We start from the raw sequence: 15,746 nt of genomic DNA, 5'->3' as shown, positions 1-15,746 counted from the left end.
GAATATAGCCATTAACGTGATATACATAAATGAAAACTATTCTTTTACAGTAATTTTAACATAAATGGTTAACTATAAGGTAAAGAAAGTAGATCGAGTATGTGTGGAGGATGTAATAAAATACACATTACCTATATACACATACATATGTGTGTATATCTACATTTAAGTAAAATGTACCAAAAAGTAGTTCACATAATTTAAAAATGTTTAAACTGAACGTACTTTGATTTGAACTCAGTAATGCAGTGAGTTAAATGGTCATCTTTCTTGTCCTGGAGGAAATGCTATTAAGTAGTTTCCTTGGTCAGGCGCAGTGGCTCGTGCCTGTAATTGTAGCACTTTGGGAGGCTGAGGTGGGAGGATTCCTTGAGGCCAGGAGTTCAAGACCAGCCTGCACAACATAGTGAGACCCCATTTCTACAAAAAGTTTAAAAAATTAGCCAGACATGGTGGCATGTGCCTTTAGTCCCAAATACAGGGGAAACTGAGGCAGGAGGATGGCTTGGGCCCCAGGAGTTTGAGGTTGCAGAGAGCTATGTTGATGCCACAGTACTCTAGTACGGGCAGTAGAATGAGACCCTGTCTCAAAACAAACAAAAAAAAAATTAATAGTTCCCTTTTGGAGCATTTATCCTTTTATTATTGTGGTATTAATCCCAACTCCCCACCCCCTGATATTTCTAGGAAGTGAGTTCGTATTTCTGTTTGATGACAAATAAATACATAATTTCCAGAAGTGTGAAGAGTTCTAGTAAGATCTTGTAGCAAAAACTGATTTTTTGAAAATTTTTTTATTACATTTATTTAACTTTGCAGCCATTCTGAGTTATTTTTATAGTCATTGTTTATTATTTCAACGTGAGAACTGTTACTACTACCATCAATTTGTTTCTTCATATACTTTACAATATATTTGGTATAGCTGTTTTATTTTCATTATTGAGAAGGAAGAGTGTAATTTGCCTAGGAGAGTACTTTACCTGGGGCTGAATAGTACTCATACAGTTTGGATTGTTTTTGAAGCTGCTCTTTATCCGTTTGCTTTTAAAGCGTTCTTTCAATTGGAAATGCTTTTTAGAATTCATGTAAAAGTAATTTACCCAGTTGAGATTTTACATTTATAAACCCTCAGTGTTATCCTTAATATCGCTGAACTTCCTGTTTAGAACCGGATTTGCAATACTTGATGCTACTTTCACTTTTTAGTACTATTTTACAGTTTTTTAACTGGATTAACAATGTATTGAACGCAAATAATGGAATTCCATCTTAACAGATGTATTTGAGAATTACGTTATTTAGTCAGAAAAATGTTCCTCCCCCACTATCTGGGTATATTATATAAATGTGGAAAATTCTTATGCTAAAATTTCTGATCAATGCAAATAAAATATTAAAACTATAAATGACATTCTTCCCACTTCTCCCAACAGATGGTGGTGCTAATAATTTTGGACTGAATTTCTTGACCTTCATCATCCTTTTCAACAATCTCATTCCTATCAGCTTGTTGGTTACGTTAGAAGTGGTGAAATTTACCCAGGCATACTTCATAAATTGGGTAAATATGAATTATTGTTTGTCAGCACCTTACACATACATTTTATCTTTTTTCTTACAATGGAATCTTTTGATCTCTCAGGGAGAAAAACGCTTAAATTATACCTACCTTTTTGAATACAAGGTAACATTTTTGAGCCTAGCAGAATTATAACAAAGTCCCTCATTTCAGACTCACACAAGTTTACAGGCCAGACACCAGGGAGAAATAGGTATCTAATGCAAGAAGCCTATTTTGGGATGTATAGTGGTCGTTGGGGAAGGAAAACCGTGAGTTTGGAGTTATTAATAAAATATTTGGATTGTGGGTCTAGTGTTATAATTTACTAGGTGTGTAAAACTTTGTTAAGTCACTTCTTTGAAACTTATTTTCTTTGACACTAATGTAGCAATGACAAAACCTCCCTTACCTGCATCCCATAGTAGTTGTATAGGTCAAGAGATTCCTGGATCTATCAAACAGCTTCATAAATAGTCAAGCACCCTGCAGTTACTTTTGTATTTGCTACAGGTAACAACAGCAGCTTATCCATTGTGTGTATTCATCTATGCAGTTTATTTTTCCACACTGTGAACAATTTCAGCTGTGCTTGAATTTTTCTTCCCTTAGTTTTTTTTCTTAAATATTTTTTAATATTGGAAAAAATATTTTGGACATCTATTTCCTAAATGTTTTTAATATAATATGTTGTTGTTCTTACTGAATAGGCACAATAGCTGAGCTCAGATATAAAAAATAAAATGATTGACTAGTTATTTGACTAAATTAAATAAATCCTCAGGCCTAACCTGCCAGAAAATGTAATGTTTCTTTTATTCTGAGAAATTTTGGTGTTCATTTTGATGTTTCTTTCTTTTATGTCATTTTAAAGTCTTTCAATATGAACAATGTTAGGATTTAAAAAAATATAACTGCTGATACTTTTGCAGCTGTTCATTATCTTCTTGTGGTGAATGATCCACCTAAGCTGTCAATCTCTGATTCATTGGTAAAAGATCAGTGTAATTTAGAAATCTAAAATGTGCTGCAGGTATAGCTCACTTCATGCAGGAGATACGTAGCAGAAAAATTGTGTAATATTAATAAAATATATGCAAATACAATTAAAATGTAAAGTTTCTTATAGCAATAATAAGGCAACTCATTGTCAAGGTCAAATAACTAGTTGATTGCTTTAATTTTTATTTGGATTTTCAAAAATAGTATTTGCTTCAAATAATTACATGATTTTAGTGTTGGATGAACCCAGCAGGCTTATGCTTTTCAATGACCATTTTAATACACAGAAATTTTATAACGTCCTTGACAGATGGGCTGGGAAGGTTTTCCAGGCTTCCTTATAAGGCAGCTTTACGATGAGATTAGTAACTGTTTTTACTCATTAGTAAATGAGATTACTGTTGATTAAATGAGATTAATAACTGTCTTCCTTTGATTCTTCTTCTGCTCAATGGATCTTTTATGAACATGTTTAATCTTATTTTTGAATGATAGCCTTGCAAAGTATTCGGGCTCGGCCATCATGCCTATTCATTCTTCTATCTTATCTTTTTTTTTTTTTTAATTATTTCAGAACATTATGGAGGTAGAAATGTTCTGGTTACATAAATTGCTTTTGTGCCGTTTGAGTTGTAACTGTGCCCATCTCCCAGATAGTGTGCATTGTACCCATCAGGTGTGAATTTACTCACCCCCTTCTCTCCCCTCCCACCTGCTTGATTTCCAATGAATGTTATTTCCATATGTGCACATAAGTGTTGATCAATTAGTTCCAATTTAATGGTGAGTATATGTGGTGTTTGCTTTTCCATTCTTGTGATACTTCAGAATGGTCTCCAGTTCCATCCAGGTTAATACAAGAGGTGTTAGTTCACCATTTTTTTGTGGCTGATTAGTACTCCATGGTATATATATATATATATATACCACATTTTATTAATCCACTCATGTATTGATGGGCACTTGGGTTGTTTCTACATCTTCGCAATTATGAATTGTGCTGCTATAAACATTCAAGTACAGGTGTCTTTTTTATAGAATGTCTTTTTTTCCTTTGGGTAAATACCCAGTAGTGGGATTGCTGGATCAAATGGTAGTTCTGTTTTTAGTTCTTTGAGGTATCTCCATACTATTATTTTCTTTTAAAATTTCACCCAATTCCTTATTACCAGTTGTATTCAATGATTTCTTTTACCAATTTTTTTTTTTTTTTTTTTTTTTTTTTTAAGGATCTTGACATGCACTATGAACCCACAGACACGGCTGCGATGGCTCGAACATCCAATCTGAATGAGGAACTTGGCCAGGTAGACTCCATTGCTTGTTGATCTATGGTGAATTAGAAGTCAGACTCTGTAATAATCTGCCGAACGTGGCAACTTCAAACGAATGGATGGCTCCTAATTTTCCATTATTTGAATAATTAGCATAAATATATTTGTTAGGAAGTGATTAACACTTTTCAGTAAATGAAGTTTTAAAAAGACTGTTTAAAGCAGATTTTGCTCTCAGTGTAAGGTACTTAATGAGCCTACAAATGTCCCTCAGTGCATGGTCTGATTAGTATGTAAAATATTGGCTATTTTTTACATATAGTATTAGAATTGTTCATAGCTTTCAACTCAGAAGGAGAAGTTCAAGTTCATTGGTGAGGTTGTGTGAGTCTAGTCAAATAGGAATTTTAGATTTCTAATTCATACTATATTCACATACATGTATATTTATAATCCATTTACACATGCTAGCTGAAAAAAGATTGCTCTGTACCATTGCCATATTGCACCTCTTTACTCTTCAAATAGCATTTAGTCCAGAATTGTTGTTTTTCTTACCAATGCAGATGTTGCATGAAGTTAATTGCACAGGCTATCACCAATTCTACAATTGCTCGTTACACTGAGAATGCTGGTAGATGTTTTGGTGCTTCATAAATGTGAAGTGGTGGTAGTGGCACTTTTTAGTGGAAATTCAGACCATATTAAGGCATATTTGTATATAACGTGGTTTTCCTAATATGTTGATAGTCTTTAGTATTCATCTGTGAAATGATTCATTGCTAAAATACTTAAAAAAAAATCGCTGGATGTATTCCTTGATGAATGTGCAGAAAGTATTCAGTTAATACATTCACTGCACCCCTACAATGTAACAAAGTTGATAAAAAGCACAATTTAAGGGATGTTTTTCCTCTACAAAAAACTGGCATAAAAAAACTTCTGAAATATGAATGAGAAATATCAAACTTCTTTCTAGGTGAAATACATATTTTCTGACAAAACCGGCACCCTGACCTGCAACGTCATGCAGTTTAAGAAATGCACCATAGCGGGAGTCGCTTATGGGTGAGATTTTCTCTTCAATTAGAATAAGAAGTACCTATTTAATTACTGCTGGCCATTTTTATATATTTGAGAGTTCTTATTGGGGGAGAATTGTAGGGTTTTTTTAACCTAGAAAGCAGGTATTTTAATTTCAGGACACCTGGACATTTCCTGTTTATAGTTTGCTGTTGTTCCCACGTGGGGTGAGGGCCGGGCCCTGCCCAGTGGTTGCTCCAGTGTTCAGTGGTGCTGAGGGTCTCTCTGGCCCTGGTGATGAGGCACAAGTAGGTTCCCGGTAGGATGCCATAGTTAGAGCACAGCTTGGACGGGTGAGAACATGCAGTCAGGCCTGGGGCAGTTTCCAAGCTAAAATAGTATTATTCCTCTCACGGTTTTCCCTTTGCTTTATTTCTTTTACCATCTCTCCTTTTTGCAGTCACCGAGCAATCTAAAATTCTGATGCTAGGAAGGAGGCAGAGACATGAAACGCTTTAATCTGGAGGATAAAGGATACCATCAGAACCTTTATCAGGCTATTAACGTCCTTTAGAAGGTGCTTGTCCAGCGCCCATTTGGTTGATTTCTTACTTCCAGGTGTGCCCCCTAAACTGGTCAGTAGCCCCTCAGAAATAATGTTCTAGGGGCATGTGAGAAAGTTACTGCATTTTCTGCAAAGGACATCCAGAGGTGGAACACACTCCCCTGTTTGGGTAACTGCGGCTGTTATCAAACTTCCCAGCCGTCCCTGTGGGCTAGTCCATGTTAGCCTCTTCCTCACGCAGGCTCACTTGCTCCTGGGGTTTCTGTCTTGACCCGGCTCTTCACACTCTCTGTCTCCACGCAGCAAGCCAGGATGCAAAGAGCGTTGAATTTTCAAAATGCCCTGGTTCAAATGGTAAATAAGTAACCATTTCATGAAAAAGTTGACAAGTGCATGGTTACTCCTAGATATCCTCGTTCTCTGGGTTAGGAGAGAGTGGGACTGAAAATGACTTCAAACCATGTGTGTAAATGAAGTTAAAAAGACAGTTGATTGGCTTTTTCAGACTGCAAAGAGGCTGTTGATTTAAGAAGCTTAGTTACTAGTTCCTGGGCTGGATGCTACTTGGCATCTTCCTTCATTCCAAGATCTCCTAGTTTCCGTAGACAAAGGAGGCTCTCCTGGCTCTTCCCAGCTGTGTCCCCCCTCCCCTGACCCCTACCCAACTGCACCTGGAGCAGGAGAGTTGCAGCCACACTTTTTGACATCTTGTATTTATATATTCACCTATAATTCTCCCAGAGGAGGAAAGAAAAGGCGTATTGTGATTTTAGAGTTTATTGTGCTGTCGGATTTATGGTGATGTTTGTTTTTACACGAATTCTGCATTCATTCATAAATAGTATGTCTACAGTCACCTGTGTAGTAATTGTCATCCTTTTTTGCTTAGTCGAATTTTCAATTCAATAAGCAAGTTCTTCAAATTAGTAATTATTGATTATGAAACTATCAGAACAGAAAACTAAAATTAGATCTAGCCTCTTTTCTGAATGTTACCAGGTTGTTTTATTCCTGGAATAAATAGATCTTTAAACACTCCTGGGCAGCAGTTCTGAGGAGCCATTCCTGTGTCTGCTGGTGATGGACCATTAGCAACTGATACACAGGATAGGGTGGGTTTGAGCTGAGTATTGTCAGCACTTAGATTAAGTTGCAAGTGAAATGAATTTCCTTGTGGAGAAATAACGTTTCTTAATAATGAGGGACAGTGATAGGCACAGTTCTAGCTCTGTCTTGAATTCACCGTGTGACCCTAGACAATTTCTTTTCAGATATTTCCAGCTCTTTAGAATGAGGATGGTGAGACCAGATGATGTCTAAGGTCCTTTTCCAGATATGAAATCTAACATAAGGTTTAGAAATAAAAACCAGAAGTTCCCTTGTTTGCGGATTTTAACTGTATAAACCAAAATATGTTTTCTCTTTGGATAGTGTGTCATATTTTCAGGAATACCAGAAGCTTAACAAGTTATAATCTCTGATGTTTAAAAGAAAAAATGTTGTTAAGCAAACTAAACAGTACTTTTTTGTGAGTAAGACATTTAATTAGTATTAACAATATCATTTACATTTTCCTTAAGTAAAAGTTCTTAAAAGCAATTTTTATATATAAATGCAGTGTGTGGATAGCTTTACTTGATAATATTTTGTGTAGCAGTATGTTTGCTGAAAGGATCAGTTGCTGCTTTAATCCTGAGAAAAGATTCCCCATGAGAAACTTCACAATTGAAGTACTAGATTATAGCCAACAGGTTTGTGTCACTGCTCACCATGACTGGTGACAAATGTCAGCACCATTCATTCATCTATTCACCTACCTCCACAAATCTTGTCCAGTCTCTGTGTATGTGGCACTTGGTCAGATGCTGATGGAGATAAAATAGCAAAAGTTCACATCGTTCCCACCCTCCTCAAGTTTACAGTCTAATTGGGGGTAATGGATGATAATTCAGTGATCACGTAGGCAGATATAAAACCATAACACAGTGCAAAGGTCTACGTGGGTTTATGGTGGGTGCTTTGATCTAACCTGGGAGGTCAGGGAATGGTCCCTGAGGAAGTGAGACTGGAGCTGAGATCTCAGGATGAACTTGATTACATGCGGAACTTACCGGGTGGATCTGACAGCAGTGACGCATACAGAGGCCAGAGCCGGACAGCACGCAGCCCCCAGAGCTGCTGGGGCAGTGACCACGAGGAAACTTGCAGGATGGGCAGCAGGCGTGCGGGTCACTGCTGCTCCTCACACTCTGGAATGAGGCTCAGTGTTCTGCCAGGGCAGTGCCAGAGTCCGGGCGGGCGGGGGACTCTGACCCTTGAGCTCTGGGACTTCCAAGCCACGTAACCCGGGAAGCACCAGCCCCTACCCTAATGTGAGGTCAGGGGCTGGGGCACAGCCCGTGCAAGTCAGTAGAACTTTGCCCGGGGTTTGTCGCTTGGGTGGTACGGGCCCTCCCCTGGCACAGTCCGGGGGCTGAGGTCCAAGCCTTGAGGTCGATGGGAAGCGATTGCTTCCAACACGGGGCTGCGGCCAGTTCCCGCGGAGCCTGGCAGCGTGCCAGCTCCGTTTCTGGGCGTGCAGCCCACGAGAAGCTTGGTTAGCCCTCCCTCTTAGCATGCACGGAAGCGCTCCGGTGGGAGAGGGAACAGGGGTTCACAGGGCCCGGCCCCTCTGGGATGGGAGCGACACAGCGGATGCCGTGCTGGCAGCGGTTTAGTGTTTGGAAGTAGCAGAGTCGACCTGGGATGGTGAGGCCCTGCCCTGGCTGGGCTGACGAAAGGGTGAAGAGAGAGGAGTGGACGTTTAGGGAGTGAAAGAATCTCATGAGTCTTCAACAAGGTTTATTGTGCATCCGTCAGAGACAGCGATGACTTCACGTTTGTAGTGAGCTCTGAATGTTAACACACGCACTGCCACGTGGGTTGTGTTTAACTCAGGCTAGTTTTGAGCCTGGGGCCTCGTGAAGCAAAACGCTGCAGTTGATTTGTGAAAATCTTACTTGTTGATGTTCTTATTGTTACAATTAATACTGACAATCCTAAAAACATGGATTGAGTTACGTATAACTCGTGCACAGAAAACAATAAAAAAATAAATTAGGAAAGATTCTTTTGTTTTAATAAAACACCATGTCCCCAGGGAAAAAAAATTTTTTATAGTGTGTCAGTCAATATGTTAAAACTCTACCTGTACCTAATAAATTTAACTTAAAGGGAAAATTCTGACTGGTCATATATAATGAAAGAAAAGGGAAGTAGGAAAATCTGCCCTGTCGTGTAGCAGGGACCATTTCCACCTGAGTACGAGCCTGGCTGGTTAAAATGAAATGCATCCATTAGGCTTTCGTAGTCCTCAAATGAGCTAGTGGATGAGATTAAAGAAAATATTGATGAACATGTTTCCTGTTTGTGGTAGAGAATAGTTTAATGAGTGAATTATGGTTTAAGTGAAAATGTTTGAATATGAGTTCACCTTTTAAAATGTGATTCCATTCAGTTATAGAAATGCAGTTACCTTTTACTTTAATGTCGGTGTTTAAGGGACCATCGTCTCATGGTAGCGGGAGTTACCTCTGAAATCTAGTTAGCAAATTTTATCAGTATGATACTTTGTTCCTAGGTTTGAGCATGTTTGTTTCATTAAGATACTTTATTCTGATTATACAATACATATGATTAATTTTCCATTGACTTTAGCATCAGTTTAAACTGCTAAGTTGAAATGTTTCCTACTAAATCCTGAATTGGGTGCACAGAATAAGTAAATTTTGTGGTGAAAGAGGCACGTTGGCTCCCAGTTACAGGGAACTTGGCGATTCTGCCCAGTTACTGCAAATCACCGTGCTCTACTTACTACGCTAACTGCCAAGCTTTCGGATGCAACTAAAAGTTCATTTTCTTAGCTTCGTGGAGATCTGTCTTTCAGTACTTCCCTGCTTCACGGTTTTATGTTTCCGGCCTTTCTGTGATTGTTTTTCCTCTTTCTGCCCCTCTGCTTGCTCTCTGAAGCCATGTCCCCGAACCCGAGGATTACGGCAGCTCTCCCGATGAATGGTAAGCGGCCTGGCCCTCTCCGGGTCCTCGATCTCTTTAAGAGGTTTGCGTCGTGTTGTTTTCTAGACACATTTCACTACTTTTGAAAGAAAAAAAGCATTGCTGACCAGGTAGGATGCCAGTGTTATAAAGTAGGTATTTCTTGTCGTCTGTTAGATACCCTTGATTTTTGTATTGAATAACCGTTAGTCCTTTTAGAGACATGTAAAGGTCAGCTTGCTAGAGTTTTACAGTATTTATCTGTAATAAAGGCTAATGGTCCATTCCGGAGTCATCCCCGGGCTGCCTGGGATTTCAGCTGCAGCTGCTGACGCTGAGGGTTCCTAGCTCAGCAGCGCCACCTGCTGCCACCAGGTGTGTCCTCTGCGGAGCCCCGGAAAGACGCTCCTGCAAGGAATTTGCTTTGACATTTCTTTCCATTTTTCTAATACGTCTGCAGGCTACAAAACGAACATTTTTTAAATGAAATGTCTGAGACAAATGTTGGAACACCATGCTACCACAAGGACTAGAGTTAACTTGAATATATTTAATTTTAGAATTATTGAAGACAGCATTTTATACGTCTAATTTCACAACTTATGGGGGTTTTTTTGTTTGTTTTACCTTAAAATGCACCCCCCCATGGATTCCCATTTTCATCTAGGAATAGTAGACATGTATTCTGCTGTTTTTAAAGTTCGTCGTGATTTGGTGGGAAATGAAATTTCAGAAAACTGGTTCTTTTGATGTGAGTAACTTTAGAGAACATTGGGAATTTACAGGTGGTTACATTTTACTTTTCAGATTACATGTGTGTTTTATGATTAAGCCACATCTCCAATATGCTTTGAAGTTGAATAGCATCATTTAATATTTTTAAACAGGGAATTTATTTCAATAAAGTGGGGATTTGGCATAATAATAATATATAATAATTTTCAGTAAACCTCATAATACCTAGGGTTAATGACAGAGACAGCTGTTTGGTTCACGTGACAAACAATGAGTCCTCACATGCTCATTGAGTGGAGTGTCACGTTTTGACGCCTACACCCAACTAAATAATTTTTAGGATTTTTTAAATGTGCCAAAGCATCTTACTGTTGGTGGATAATTCAAATTTAATGTTTTATATATTCCTTTTTATTTAATCCTTTAAGAGTGTAGTTAAAATTTTGACTATATCTTTTTTGTTGCTTTTCTGCACCATTCACATAATTCTGTTAATTTTAAACACTAGTCATTAGTGTAGAATTGATACACATTTTCTCTAAGAAAGATAACTCGGTTACTCCTAGTAGAAGAAAATTACTGTTACCATATTCTTCTTAAGACTGGATGGAAATGTTTAAAATTGGTATTTGATTACTCAGATCATTTAAAATACCCTACTTTCCATAGAGGTTGCTTTAAGACTTTAATGACTGTTGGAAAGAGGAGGTTATTTTATCTAGTTCAATAAATTCTTTTTTTAACCCTTTTGGAAAGTTCTATATTTGATATTCTGAACTAGATAACTCCAAATAAAAAAATGTCAGCTTTTTAATAAATTGTACATTTTCACTTGCACTTACATATAAACTTAGATATTAATGATTTTTATAAGAAGCACTAGGGAAGCCTTTTGCCACCTTTATAATAAAATTAGCTTTATTTTAAATACATGCTTGACTACTTCATCTACAAAATAATTACCTGTAGGCCTGCAAGGGTGAAGAAAGAACTATTTTGTGAACTTCTACGTCCCACTCTGGGGTAGGTGGTGTGGTCAGGGAAGTGAACTTCGGATTCTTATCACCCAGGTTCCGATCCTCATTCTGCTGGTGCCTTTGAACTTGTGGCTTCACTCTCTGCCTGAGTGTCCTCGTCTGGAAGAATGTAAATAATACAATAATAGTAGTTACATCATGAGGAGGTGTCGAAGATTAAATGAGTCCTTTTTTTCAAGTGCTCAGCATAGTGTCTAGACGTAGTAAGCCCACAGGGAGTGCTGGCTCTGGTGGTTCTCACTTGGTCTTCATGACACTTTTGACGTGGCCATTTGAAAGTTGGTGACATTTAGGCAAAGAAGCTGATAAGTACTTTGCCCCCAAAGTATACAACCAGAGTTAAACGTGGGAGCCAGAGTCCAAACCTCCATCGGCCTGCTTATAGAATGTATGCTGGTTACATTACATCCTATAGACTTCAAAGAACTTTAAAGAATATCTACTTTTTAGAGCACAAGCTATCCTTGCAATTTCAAAATGATTTTTTTTTCTCTGTTTCATTTAATATTTTTCAACCTGGAATGTGTTTCCGTGAAATTTCTTGTGGTGTTCGACAAGAACAGGTGGAGCAGGTAGCATTTAATGAACTGGAGGAAAGTTATCGTGATGGGGAGACACAACTTTGCAGATTCACAAACCTGGCGTTTTCCCAGCCTCACCCAAGTTGGGTTCTCGTTGCCAACGAAACCAAGATCGAAAGTGGGGTCCTGGTTGAGTTCTCGTTCTCCAGGCATCTGACCACTCCTTCACGCTGCCGCTGTTCAGAAGCAGAGAGTGTAGACGCGTCTGTAAGTCCAGGACGGGGAAGTGCATTCCACCCTGCCGGTGCACAGCTTCGCCTTGTGATGAGAAGCTCTTTCGATTCCGTGTACGAAGCGCATGAGCTGTGTGTATTTTACTGCCCTGCTTGAACCTGTGCTCACCACAGAAATGTCAGGTTAAAAAAAATAATATTTAGCACTGAAATGTATGTAGATTACTTTATTCATATGTAGTGGAGTTTGAAGGCAAATCTGTAATGTATTAACCCTTTGAAACAGATCCTCTTAACGTTAACAGTAATTAGATGGTGGCCGAAGCCCTGCTCTTTTAAATATATTAACATAAATAGTTTACAGAGTTAAAATCATTTCCCAGCCAGTAGCTACTGACTCCAAAATTGATATAGTTTTCTTGTTATTGCCAAGAACCATCCGCCAGCATATAACCTCACAGAGTAATTCCTTTTTATTAAAAATCTTACCATTCTCTAAATTGATGGTATCAATATTTGGGAGATTGGAGAAAAAAATCTGTTATTCTCAGCATCTGTGTAGCCCTGAGTTATGCTCACTTTCCAAACTACATATTTGTATGACCATTTTTCTCTTTTTATAACTTTTTTGTGGAAAATTTTAATCATAGACAAAAGCAGACAGGTGTACCGGTCCACTTGCTTCAATGTCGGTACTCAAGACCAATTTCAATCCATCTGGGCCTTTTCCCCACTGTTATTTTGAAGCAAATCTCAGATTTATTTTAGTTTTTCTTAACTATTTAATGTGGTTCCCATATTATTCTTAAAATTTTTAGGAATATTTTTAAGAATAACTTAAGTAAATACTCACATGGGTGATTGTTCAGAAGGATTCCCTTAAAGCATCTGTGCTTGGTCGTTTCACTGTGGTTTGTAGTGTTATCGCTGTACTAACACCAGTGGGTGGGACCACACTGTGTTTTCTATTTTCTGATCTTATTTATTTTCCCCATTTCATTCTGGCCTGTAATTATGTGTGACATGAGTGGCATTTATTTATTCCGCTGCACAAAATAGGCTCACTGAAAAATTCTTCCAGGTGTGACTCTGCAATAATGAGATCTAACACCTCCAGGTTAGTGTTCGTGTTCAAGGTAGTCGTTGTTGTCAGTCTATTCCAGCACTGCAACCGTTTCACGTGGTGTTTCTGGAACTCCTCGGCTATAACTGCCTTCAGAAATACTTCGAGTCACACGGAAAACCAGGCTTCATTACTGTGGTCAAAACCAGTGTTGAACAAAAATATTATAATTGAATTCAATCCCTTGTTCATATTCTGGGACTTGACTCGACTCTGAATAACAAGTTCATTTCTAAGAATTAAATCTCTCTACAAGGAGTTTTGATTGGGAACCAGGAGTGCCCTTGAAAAGCGGGAGGTGCAGATCCTTCCAGAAACAGCATCCACCTGGAGAGGCCTCAGCACCAATGGGGAGACTGACCTACCTGGCGGGCCGTGAGCTCCTCCAGGTGCCGGCATCCCGCTCTGCCTGGGGCGGGGGCCACGGCCACTGGGTGGTGTTGTCTTAGCAGTTCTTTCATGCCAAGTCCGCTGCAAAGCTTTCTGTGGAGCGTGTGCCAATGGCCTGTGGTCACCTGGCCTCCAACACAGAAGAAGCTTCAAGACAGACGGGGGCCATCATCAGTGTGTTTCATGGCTTTTGACAGCTGGGAGAGAAGGAAACCTGGGCCTCTACTATTGGGTGGGAATGATGTTAACCAGATGACAAAGGGGGGAAGACGAGGGCCCAGAGAAGTGGACTTTTGCATCCATGTGAGGCTCATCGCAAGATAATCGTTAGGTACCTTCAGGTGTGAGAGAGTGAGCGTGGCCAACACCTGGCCCAGACCTCGTGGCATTGCACGAAGAATGGTCTTCACACAGTCTTGTGGAGTTTTATTCAGAAAGCATCGCCTGTTCGGGCATTTACCTCACTGCCTGGACCCTGGAGGCCCCTCTCCGCGGTCGTCCCCATTGGTTTCTTTTGTTTGGAGCAACTGAGGAAGAAATTCAAGAAATCTACTTTAAAGTCCTGCAGCTCTGTACTCGTAGAGGGAAACCGGGCACACCTGAGAAGCGAGTGGCGAAGACAAGGTGTGCGATCCGGGAGGCCAAGGCACGAGTCGGGGGCCTGTTGCTCGGCAGCACCCGGGTTGTAGGTGACGCTCCAGGGCGCTCGCCTGCCCCCAGGCTGCTGGGGTTACCCGGAGGAGGCCGAGGAGGCCAGGCTGCCCCACTGTCTGTGAAGAACGCCAGGGAGTAATTGCGGGGCACAGAGAAAGCCAAGGCCGACAGCCCGGGGAGCGTCTTGCCAAAGGCGGGGAGGGGTCTTCAAGGCCCCCGTTGAGATCCGCTTCCTCCAAGAGGAGGAGGAGGAGCAGGACCAGGGCTCAACCCCTTCTGGCCAGAGCCAGAGTGACTCCCTGTCACATGGGCACTTGTGGCATTCCCTGCAAAGACCCTGCATCCATGGACTGCAAATATCCACCCACGTCTTGGCGCCAGACCTCAAGCCAGGGTAACTTGTGTGTCTATGATCTTGGGAAGGAAGGCTCTTTCTGGGAGAAGAGTTCTTCTGTAGTAGTATCCGTGGTAGAAGCCCTCATTCGTGAGTGGAGAATGGGCTGTGTCCTGGTAAATATTTCAATTGCGTGTCTAAAGTTACTCCATTATAAATACATTGGAAAGTTGTATCAGTCATGGTAACTGAAATTTATGCAATGAAAAAATTGGTGAGATTAGTAAGACATATCTTCAGATTTATGAAGGCTTTTAGTCTGGAATTCTTTGGAAAGGAAATAGACTTCTACATGCAGGATGCTACTGTGAGTATTCCTTGATGTTTTTGATTTATCTAGCAAATAAGTAGGGAGGTATAACGACAAACCATTAATGAATACAGTTTAATAATAGAGAAATTTCATAAAGCCCCAAATAATAAACTATTTTAATAAATGGTGATATTTGGAGAAGAAAGATGTGTTAACTTTTCTGTGTACCCATTGATAAATCATTTAAAAATTCTTGGATTTTTCCCTCCATCTTTAAAACTAGAGCAATAATAACAATGATGATGTGTTCATTCTGCCTCCCAGGGATATTTTGAGAATTCTAAACTACTACATGCTAATAAGGTTGTATCTTATTATAAACATTCTAACTTCCTCCTTTGGTTTATTGGAGAAATGTATTTTACTGAAAATTCTGTGGATGTTCTGTTTCTTCAAATTTTATTTTCTTCAATGATTTTTCTTCTCTTCAAGCTGCTGGCTTTTTTTTTTTTCTTGAGACAGAGTCTCGCTGCGTTGCCCAGGCTAGAGTGAGTGCCGTGGCATCAGCCTAGCTCACAACAACCTCAAACTCCTGGGCTTAAGCGATCCTCCTGCCTCAGCCCCCCGAGTAGCTGGGACCACAGGCATGTGCCACCATGCCCGGCTAATTTTTTCTATATATATTTTTTAGTTGGCCAGATAATTTCTTTCCATTTTTAGTAGAGACGGGGTCTCGCTCTTGCTCAGTCTGGTCTCGAACTCCTGACCTCGAGCGATCCACCCGCCTCGGCCTCCCAGAGTGCTGGGATTACAGGCATGAGCCACCGCGCCCGGCCCAAGCTGCTGGCTTTTAAATATGAAAGTCTTGATATTTGACACATTGGCATGGGTAATACTCTTTGTAACCTGTGAAAATTGTGATGAAAAGCTTTCTGGGTTATAATGATTT

At 39.8% G+C, this 15,746-nt stretch overlaps 1 protein-coding gene across 5 annotated transcripts in view; it reads left to right on the top strand.

The window, feature by feature from the left end:
* ATP8A1 (ATPase phospholipid transporting 8A1) overlaps positions 1–15,746 on the top strand; it is a 179,858-nt gene that overhangs the window by 60,119 nt on the left and 103,993 nt on the right. For all 5 annotated transcript variants that reach the window (XM_045531741.1, XM_045531738.1, XM_045531736.1 and 2 more), the window contains 3 exons: positions 1,437–1,564; positions 3,793–3,870; positions 4,817–4,905. In XM_045531741.1, the coding sequence (XP_045387697.1) occupies positions 1,437–1,564; positions 3,793–3,870; positions 4,817–4,905 (295 nt within the window). The remainder of the gene's footprint in view (positions 1–1,436; positions 1,565–3,792; positions 3,871–4,816; positions 4,906–15,746) is intronic.

The sequence above is a fragment of the Lemur catta genome, chromosome 19 (genome assembly GCF_020740605.2).
Source record: "Lemur catta isolate mLemCat1 chromosome 19, mLemCat1.pri, whole genome shotgun sequence".
Lineage (NCBI taxonomy): Eukaryota > Metazoa > Chordata > Mammalia > Primates > Lemuridae > Lemur > Lemur catta.
The sequence above is the reverse complement of the archived record's forward strand: the minus strand, read 5'-3'. Positions and strand labels throughout refer to the sequence as shown.